General features: G+C 40.9%; 1 protein-coding gene across 4 annotated transcripts in view; it reads right to left on the bottom strand.

The window, feature by feature from the left end:
* Positions 1 to 6: 6 nt before the first annotated feature.
* Positions 7 to 10588, bottom strand: part of LOC106525262 (voltage-dependent L-type calcium channel subunit beta-4) — a 34589-nt gene continuing 24007 nt past the window's right edge. Inside the window, exons 11-13 of one of the 4 annotated variants that reach the window (XM_014019431.1) lie at positions 6393 to 6563; positions 6176 to 6222; positions 2247 to 2286 (exon numbers count right to left, since the gene is read on the bottom strand). In XM_014019431.1, coding sequence (XP_013874885.1) covers positions 6193 to 6222; positions 6393 to 6563 — 201 coding nt within the window. In that variant the 3' untranslated portion in view covers positions 2247 to 2286; positions 6176 to 6192. Of the gene's footprint in view, positions 2292 to 6175; positions 6223 to 6392; positions 6564 to 10588 lie in introns of all 4 variants that reach the window. The other 3 variants (XM_014019430.1, XM_014019432.1, XM_014019433.1) reach the window with 3 other exon arrangements.

Raw genomic sequence — 10588 nt, 5'->3', positions numbered from 1 at the left:
TAGCTTAAAGTTATTTGTGAAAAATCTCATCTATGATCTTACAGGAAAGTTGAACACAAATCAGTTCAGAGCAAAAACATCAGGCATAAATTTACCAGTTAAATTTGTTAAATTTCACTGGCAGCCTGAGCGTTCATCCCATGTGAGCTGCGACCCGGCCACTCTGTCCATTTGTAACCACGAAATGATCAACGTAAACATATCACATATCACCGTCTACTTCCCTAACTTACGGTGACACATCCGGATATTTCAAAATAAATGTCTTAAGTACAGTTAAAACAGAACATTACAGTTACACTGAGAACGCAAAACTTTGTGAGGTAACATAAAAAGAAAATAATCCAGATGTCCTCGAGGGGGCTCCGTAAAGAGAGCGTCCAACAGACTATATTTTGTGGGAAAACAAAATTAATAAAAATTTAGTTTCTGTAGCGCAGAGTGAGTAGCCTCAAAGACAAGACTATCACCACGAGACGACAAGGAGAGTCAGAACCAATGTGTTACTAGAAAAAAAAACAACAAACAAACAAACAAAAAATAATCAGATTTCATGCAACACTTGCATAGATTTTTTTCTTTTTCTTTTTTTAAAATCATGCTGCTTTTTTTCCCCTCCCACCTCTCTTTAAATATACAGAACACCAGATAAATATATAAAGTGATGCGTGGAAGTAGGAAACGAGAAAAAAATGCTGACCTCGTGTGTCGCCGGAACGGAGGAGTGATGCAGGAAACGGAATGAGGTGAACGGAACGAGTCTTCCTCCGGGAGGCTGTGACATTTGTGACGTGGAGCTGAGGGCGACTGTGTGTGTGTGTGTGTGTGTGTGTGTGTGTGTGTGTGTGTGTGTGTGTGTGTGTGTGTGTGTGTGTGTGTGTGTGTGTGTGTGTGCGCGTGCATGCGAGTGGGACTGAAGTGTCTATCTTTGTACAAACCCAGCTGCACACACGATGCAGTGTTTGACACACAGAGGGTGCGATCTGTGCGGGAGTCGTGGATGCTACAATCAGTAACGTGCTACAATCGAATGGTGGTAGTGGGGAAGCCGGGTGGAGGTGCAAAGAAAGGCATGCGAGCGTACATTCTGTGAAGCCTTTGATTCGTCAGAGCGCTGCAGCCGAGCGGCGTGTGCTTGGTTCACGTGAACGACTGAATGTAAACAATCGTTTTGGCCAAAAAAAAAACAAAAAATAAAAATAAAAACATCCATCTCCTCAAAACATGCCCTTCCTCGGCTGCATTTACATTCTGTGTGCCTGTTTGCCTTGTCGAAGTGTCGGAGTGTGATTGTGCAACAGCAAGTGAACCTCCTGCGCCGTAGGTGGCGCTGTCGGTGCAGCCTCAGCACCATCAGTGACAGTTCAGAGGCCGCCTCRCATKYCTCAGCAAACACYAGAATGGTACAAACGTTTGTCAGTGTCGACAAAGTGAAACATAAAAGTAGCCATGAAACAAAACCGAGTGCCCGTTCAATATATACACATCGTAATTAAATGCATTACAGTTTCCCATCCAAGGTTTCAACACGGAACATTCCTATGTTAGTTTATCTGTAGAGATCATTCACTTCCTGTTCTGCCGCAATGTGCAAAGAGTCCTAAAACAATTACACATGCAATAGTAAAGAGGATTCGAAGTCTTAGGAATTTTAAGGCCAGAGTTATGAGACGTCCTACAGTGGAGAAACTTCAGGCGGAGCAGCTAAAGTGGGACGTTTGTGTAGCSGAGGTGAGTTAGCCCTGTTCAACTGGAAACTAACTGTGTCTGACTGACAGGAACGCGGATTTTGGTTTTGCCACCTTTAAGTAGTTAGTTTAGGACTGTGCGACAGTCAGGGGGCTCGAGTGGGGGGGTGTTGATGTTGACCTGGAGGCCAGAGGAAGGGGGAGGGTCCTGGTCTCAGTAGTTGTCTCYGGGCCAGGGGCGGCTGCGCTGACGGTTCATCCTCTGGTTGTGGCCCTGCTGAGCCTGCCGCTGCAGCAGCCTGTCCTGGGACTCGTGGCTGCGGGTGCTGCCCGGATGCCCGCGGTGGGAGGGGTACGCGTCCCTGTACGTGCGGCCGTGGCAGGGGGAGGCGTACTCATCCTCCTCCTCCTCTTCCTCCACCTCCTCCTCCTCAGCCTCCGGGTGTAAAGGGCTCCCCCTGCGGCCYCGGGACAGCGAGTCGCTGGCCTCGTCCGATGGCATGAGACTGTCCTGCTCCAGGGGGGAGTGGGCCTCCTCGCCGACCTCCTCCTCTTCGTCACCCTCCACCTCCTCTCGGGGCTGCGCCTGGTTCTTGTTCTGGACGTGTGAATTTGTCAAAAAAAAAGGAAAGAAGAAAAGACACAACGAGACGGTTAAGATGAGCAAACACAACTCTTAAAGTAGCTTTTTATGATRACTCTGAGATAAACAGAAAACACAAAACGGGACAAAAACAAACCACACAGCATGTGAACGGAAGGAAGCGCTGGCATCGATTTTAAAGACTAATATCTGATTCATCATTTTAGCCTGCGTTCCACTAATTAATTATTCTGACTGATGAGTCAAGCTAACTTTACACTCTTCATCCACACGACAAACAAATAATCTGTGGTTAGATCAGCTGCTGAGTCACATTAATATGACTTTAAAACTGAAAACATTTTTTACTAGTTTAAACAAATTAATTTAAAATATATATTTTTCTGAGCTCATGCTGTTTTGTTCTCCCCAGACCCAAAAGGTGAAGAAGAGTGCAGTGTCTCTGACTCATACAGCCGTAATAACCGTATTAATGGGAAATATGACAGCTAAAATAAACCAGAATTACCCTTTAAAGCAACACTAACATGCCTCACAGCGTGTTGAGAAAGTTACTTTTTGCTGCAGTTGTTCCTCCATCTACACTGGACTCATTATTCCAAAGATGTGCATATATGTGTGTATTTAAAACCATATCTGCAGGCAAAATAAACTAAAAGCTGTTTTATTGTAAGTGAAAAGTGAAAAAAAATACAATTAAAAAAGACAAAAATGAAAATACCTGCATCTGTAGTAGATGCTATTAATTTCCAATTTGCTATTAGAGATGTTATTTAATTTCCCTTTGGTTATAATAAAMTATTGAATTGAACTGAATCCCTGGTCATAATGTTCTGGTTAATGATCTATTTTCTGATGTCGATCTGAGTTTAAGTCCAGAAAATGATCAGATTTTCTACATTTCTGAACTATTTTATGACAAAATTCTGTGTCAAATAAGTTAATCATCCCCCTCTCTTTGTTCACGTCACACTCAGCTTTACCTCCTCCATCAAATAATGGAAACAACCCAGAGGAATAATTYCAGCAGTTAAGAACTCTTCAACCTGATGACTGTCTGAAAACCAACCTGGYGAAACAAACAGAGCSGTCCTTCAACTCCTGAATGATTGAAATGAAGACAAACCCTCCAGAAGAATATAATCTGTATGGTTCTSTCTATCAGGACAGTGTTCTGCCTGATTGTTCCACTGAACATGAACATGACTGCTGACTTAAACTTCATGCAACTTGAAAGTAGTTTCAACACAGATCAGCACTTGTTATTAATTAACAAATCAAACTTATGTTTGTTTAGGCGATGTGTCCCGTGTGTTTATTTGTCAGCAAAAACATCAGATGAACCAGTGAACAAATGTTAATAAAACTCGCAGGAAGTAATCGTCTTAGCTTTAGTGCCAACGCAAAAGAAAACAAAAGAAAACAAAATTAGTCATTATAATGTGAAATCACTGTTAAATCTGCACCWAGCAGCAGTTCACACTGCAGTGWTGACTCGCCTGGTTTCTGTTTCTGATGGTTAAAACAACAGCAGACACAGAACATCTGGTCTCAAACATCCAGGAACAAATAAAGTTTTAGAACAAAAACTGTGAGAAATCAAACTCAATCCAGCAATAAGAAATAAAGGAAATGAGAGCTGCTTCATACTATAAACATAACAAAGTCAACAGAGATCATGCAGCAGTGTAACGACAGTCACACTGTTGGTTAATTCCTTTTTAAAGGGATAGTTCAGAACTTTTCAAGTTGGGTTTTTACAGTAAAGCTTTGAACATCTTACATGTTACAGATTCTGCAGAACTTGAAGAGCTAATTCAATCTGTGATTCAGATGGGTTGGAGCAGAGAAACAAGTAAAACGTGCAGGATAATGGCCCTGGAGAGCACACCTGGAAGAACTAATGGATAGTCTGAGCAGGGTGAGACTGTAGTGGATTYCTCCTGTCTTAAAACAGCTTTAAACTCCTGTTTGTGCAAAACTGTTTTGTGTGCATTTAATTATCAGAAAAGCTGTCACTGATTAATATTTGCCTTTTTGAGATTACTGTGACTAGTGCAGCGTGATGACAACATATTTTTGTGTGTGACACATTCTCGCTATGAAACGTGCATGTGAGCCCATAACATATAACAAAAATGGAGGAAGGCGATGCGGAGCAGCTAACGCTACGAACTTGTTTAATTATCCATAAACCAGAGTACAAGGAACGATGTGGACCGAAGCAACGATGGCTACAACAAACTCTCCTCTCTGCTGTGCTTTGTTCAGTCCAGTGTTAACATTTGATCTCCCCGCTTCCTATCTACTCAGGTGCAGAATTGCTCTTATGGAACGAGAGAGACGTTCTGAAAGAAAAAACAAATCCAAATATTGACCCCATCATGCTAGTTTTGATGGTTCAACACGTTAGTATACCACGGTTAGCATGCTTTTAGCTAAAGGGGGTGTTGTGCCGGATCTCTGGCGTATTGCAAAAAAGTAAAACCTTGGATTCACCCAGAGGATTACCAGACTTATCTGGATCTAAGAGAGGCAAATACTATTACTACTACTACTTCAACTACTCTAGAAATGCCTATTAGCCAATCAGAATTAAGTTTGGGGCAGGTCTCTGTAAAAACTTGGATCCAGCAGTCGTGACTTGTTCTGTGTCCTGTTGACTATCACTGTTTCCCACYCTGGGAATGTGCACTGAGCATGGACCATGAGTTTATTAAGCCAGGGAAAGACACTAAAGATGTTGATAAAGACATAAAGCGTAACTGGTGCCGGGCTTGGATTGAGGAGGAGGGTAGCGGACCCAAGGCCTTAAGGTGTAGATTCCATCTTCCAAAATCCTAGCTAAAAGCCTGACTGTCAGCATCATACGCTGATGTAAATTCTCAGTCATCCAGGACATGACGAATGTGGAAATTTAAAAAAATATGAAGCTGAAGACGAGCAGAAATCTAAGCTTTAAAATACATGATGTTGGTATTGATAATATCAATATCTGGATCGATCTGTATACCCCAATCTCAATGACATAAAAGGCTGATAAATGTGACATGACTGCGGTCCGTTTGTAAAACACCTATCTGATTCAGTACCACATATGAAACAGAACAGATGTATTGTGTGTGATTTTGTTTGATTTTTTTTAAAAATATTTTTTTTACATTCAGACTGTCGTAAAAACTCTGACACAAGCAAAAACAAATCTAATTTGGATTTCTTTTGCCTGCAGTGTGGACGCAGCCAAAAAAAGTCAATGATTTGGACCTGATCAGATACTTGTAATCGGCTCAGGACGTCTCTATAATTCCTAACCTGTCCACAGGAGCCCACTCCAAAAGATCTAAACTTTTCCTTTAAAGCCCCCTGATTTATGTAAGTGTGTAAAAACAGGTCAAACTGATGAATGAATGTTCCACTCAGACTCCTTAGTCTGTCGTGTCTTAGTTAGTCTTAGTTTGTCGTGTTCACCTGCCTTCCATTCAAACCTTGTTTAAGTACTGATCTTTACGTTTAAAGGCCTGTGCCAGTGTGAGTGGGGTCAGCATTCACAAAGCATGCTTGACAAAGGYTCAACAGAAAACAAATATTCTGTTRAAGTTTAATTAAAGACAGGGCTTCACTGCTTTGTGAATCCCCCTCCCCGGCCCAGAAAGCTCGTGGAGCAGGGGACCACCCGAAAGCACCAGGTTAAAATCAAAACAAAAGAGGCACGATGCAATAAAGAAAACAAACAGAAACACACATAATCGTTTACGTGGTGAGATCTGAGTGAARAAAATGTGCTTCATTCACTGTCTCTGTCGCTGTGCTCTGTTTGGGTGTCAGGAAAAGTATGGGTGGGGGAGGGGGTGCAAATACATATTATATAAACCCTACTACTCACCCCGCTTTTGTTATCGATCATTCAATTAATTCCTGTGTTTCAGAAAACTGCAAGAATGTTAAGTTTTGATGAGTGAGAGAACAGACAGCGGGAGACAAATCTGAGATGGGCACAGCAAAAAGACAGCAACACGTTCAAAACAAGACCACAGAGTCTCTAAGCAGCATTAAATTCATACTATGTGATCACGCTCTGCTGGGAAGTGGTACAAACCTCCCTGGAGGCTGGAGATGGCAGAGGGCGGGGTCATCAGACTCTGCTCCAGTAAGGGGTTCAGAGGAGTGTTTCCTGGCAGGTGGGTGGCACGCCAGTAGACCTCCAGGTATTCGGCCAAATGCTCGCAAGCATCTTCTAGCTGGTTCTCATCTAAAATGACATCAAACATATCCTGCAGGGCGAAAAAATTAAAAAATAAAAACAAATAAAGTCAGACTATGGCCACAGTTAGCCGCTTGGATCATGTAGGGCAGAAATAAAGTAAACAACGTACAATAACAACATTTTCTGGCTTAATCTTCTCAGGATGAATATTTGAGCCCCTGAATAAGGACAACTGGTCTAAACCCAGTGTCCTCAACCAGCGGTGGGCAAGGTTCAGCTAATTCGCTAACAGCTAATAGCGGAAAAGTTTTTTTCATTTTGGGGATCAGCTTTTTCTCTTACTGTGAAAACCGTTAGCAGGTCTATTAGATTTTGCTGAATTAGGTTTTGCCAACTTTATGTCTGCTAAAAGCTAACTTTCACAGCTTTAAACAGGTATAGTATAGTTCAGAGGTTCTCAAACTGGGGTCTCAGGACCTCCACGGGTTCGTGAGGGGTATCTTGGGGGGTCCTCAAAAAATTCACTAAATTTTTATTTTGTTTTTTATTTTTAAAAATGTGTGGAGTACAATGACCTAATAAAACAAAATATAACAAACTAAAAATATTTATACATATATTCCCATGGCACTTAAGGTTTGAAATGACAGTAAATTATCTTTTAAAACAGCATGGGGTTTATGGGGGGTGAGGGTCCCTGGAAATTTTCACCCTTGTAAGGGGTCCCCAGACCCAAGATGTTTGAGAACCCCTGGTCTAGTTAACATAGTGACAGCATAGACATAGTTATAGTAAAGTTAAAATACCATTTCAAAAAGGCCTTTTGATTTGTTTAATATTTTTATATAGTACATAAAGWGACTGAAAAGCTGTTTGTCTTCATTTCATCTTTGCGTGTCCACCTGCATTAAGCAGGGCTAAAACTCTAGTTTGATTGGCTGAACTGCCACAGATGATCCCGCCCACTTTCAAARCAAACCAATAGATTCTAACTATCATCGAAAAGGAGATGGATATATGTGACACTAGCCTGGCCCTTGCCTTCCTACGCAACTCCACTCAATTCTAGTTTCCCTTCACTGCTCAGTCTGGGACTTCTCCCATTGAGATGGATTTCACTGGCAGATTTTTAGCCGGGCCAATCAGAGAACAGAACCTCCATTTTCTGTGCAGTGTCTGCTTGTAGTTTATTTTACCTGGGCCAATCAGCAAACAGAAGGAGGGGCTTTGAACGATATCAATTTTCTGTGCAGTGTCTGCTTGTAGTTTATTTTACCTGGGCCAATCAGCAAACAGAAGGCGGAGTTTTGAACGACGTCGATGTTCTGCACAGTGTCTGCTAGTTATTTTAGCATACGGCAGTGGAGGAAGTGAATGAAGCCAGTTCGTGTTGATAAGGCTTCAAATTAAATTAAATTTGTCTGACAAAGTAGCAGCTCTCATTTACAGTCGTCTCATTTGGCTTGGTACTTTTCTCCTTTCAGTAGGGTTGTTTACAGCACACGCAATTTCCGGTTAGCTTCTTAGCTTAGCCTCCGTCACACCAACAACACACACATGCTTCAGCAGAGGCCACGCCTCCTGCAAGAAATTGATTCTCTATTCAGCAAGTCCAGAGCCTTGTATGAAGCAAAGTGAAGGACATGGTCTGGTTTAAACCAGGCTAGTGTGACACAGACTCTGAGTGACAGCTGTCTTAGCGGACAGCAATAAGCTGTTAGTGTTACCTTCTGCTAATTTTTTTTTACTTGTTTAGATGTTTAGCGTTAGCTTCCGAAGGCAGATTGTGATTCTGTCCAAACCAGAAGATAGGGACTGAAACTATATACATTCTTCATGGTGTTTTTTTTTTTTTTTTTTTTTTTTGTCATCAGTGCTCTGTCCAACACAGTGTCCCAGTCACAGCTGTTGCTTGCTTTCACTTTCTTTATTATTTTGGTAAGTGTTCGGTTGTGACGTTCCACAAGTCCATTACTCCATGGGCTGTATGCAGCTGTTGTCTCTATTCCTGTGTTTCTGTCATATCTCTCATCTCATCATTGTTGAATTCACCTCCATTGTCACTAAACCTCTTTTGGTGATGGACCATGCACACTTATTCAGACATAGATAAATTTTTTAACAAGTTTAGAGGACTTCTTCTCAGAATTCTTCCTGCAATAAATCGTATGAACCGATCAATGATATGAAGATTTGGTTCAAGTTCATGCAGATCTACTGCCACGGTTTCATTGTACCAGGAGCAGGAGGACAACAGCAGGTTTTGGTCTTCTTCTGCAATATTTCTAACATATTTCACATTAACTAAGAATGTTCTGCAAGATGATGCCACAGTCCTTGTTTTTGTTACATGAGCTGTCCAGACGCCTTTGAAGCCCGTCCATTGAAGCTTGACCAAACTGTAGATGAAGTTTGAGTAGGATTTTGTTTTTCTGCATTGTTCATTTTTTTTTTTTTTGTGATAATCAATATTTCCTCTTCACGCTGATTTTCCTCTTGCTCATTTATTTGCTGTTTGACTTTGTCATTGTCCATGATGTCAAAGCAGTATTGGCTGGAACTTGTGAAGTTTCACAGGTTGAGTAAAACATCACTGCCCTGTCATGTTCCATGGCTAGCACTGTTCCTGCTCTTTTAAAAGATGCCTTGCCAAGTGGTAAAGGAATATTTGATGGGACAATGTTTCAGTGCAACGCTGCATCAGAAAGCTCAATTTTGTACAGACGCATTCGTCCATTCCTCTGTTCAAAACAATAAAATATGTCATAGACATGTTACTGTCTCTAGCGATTAGGGTTGGGCGATATTGGCAAAAAAAAAAAATCACGATTAATTGTGGTATTTAGCCTATAACGATTAATTTGACGATTAATCCCCTGGAGTCCCTGGACACCCTTATGTCCTGGTCACATGACCAATTTAGTGGGAAATATTTGCTCTTCATAAAAATCTGTTCCAAATTGTCAAAATTACAGACTTCGGGCTATACATCAAATTTTAAATTGTGTTGATAGATAAATAAATTACAGACTTTTTTTTAAAATGTTCATCACATTTGGAGCGAAGAGGAGCATCGAGCAGACCAACCAGAGAAATATCCAATCTGCCTGGTGGCATTAATCGTATTAATTGTCAAGTGCCAAAAAATAATCGATTAATGTTTTTCTGACGATTATTTGCACACGGTACGATTATGCCCAACCCTACTAGCGATACGGTCAAAGTTGGAATTAGCCTCGTCAATTCAATCCTTTTCTTCTTTCAAAAACAAGTCATCAAGTTCAGCAATTAGGGTATTTATACCAGTGTCCTCATTTAAATCATCCACAGGTATTTCCATCACCACCTCTCTCGTTCTTCCAGACAGGGCCAAGGCCACTGCAAGCGCTTGTTTCGTCTCATCAGTGTGTGAATGGGTGAATGTCTGTTAGTGTAAAGTGCTTTGGGGTCCGGAGGGACTTGAAAAGCGCTCTATAAGTTCAGTACCATTTACCATCAAATTCGATGAATCAGGTTCAAATAATGACTTCATTTTTCCAGCTTTCGTAGGGTTTTCCCTCTCCAAATGTACACAGAACTTTGTAATTACTAACATCCTCTGCTACCAATGTTCACTACAAAATAAACAAGTACAATGACGAACGGTGTCACCATTTATTATTACTTCTCACCATCAGTTTAATATTAACCACTTCCGTTAATATTAAACATTTTAACAAGGTAAAACTGGTAGATGAACTTCAGAATAAAAGATTGAACATACTGTATAAAAACAGAAATGTTCTTTTTGATATTAGTATATAGTCAATTCCCATCACTCACCTCAGCATTAGGATGCAGGGTCTTAGAGATAATACAGCGGGTAAAATAAGTATTGAACACGTCACCATTTTTCTCAGTAAATATATTACTAGAGGTGCTAATGACATGAAAATTTCTCCATATGTCGGTAACAACCCAAGTGATCCATACATACAAAGAAATCAAACCATAAATGTCCAGAAATGAAGTTATTTGTAATAATGTGGAATGGAACAGGGAAAATGTATTGAACACACTTACTGAAATTTATCCAATACTTTGTACAAAAGA

This window comes from Austrofundulus limnaeus, unplaced genomic scaffold (assembly GCF_001266775.1).
Source record: "Austrofundulus limnaeus strain Quisiro unplaced genomic scaffold, Austrofundulus_limnaeus-1.0 Scaffold220, whole genome shotgun sequence".
Lineage (NCBI taxonomy): Eukaryota > Metazoa > Chordata > Actinopteri > Cyprinodontiformes > Rivulidae > Austrofundulus > Austrofundulus limnaeus.
Note: the sequence above shows the minus strand (reverse complement) of the source record. Positions and strands in the feature narration are given on the sequence as shown.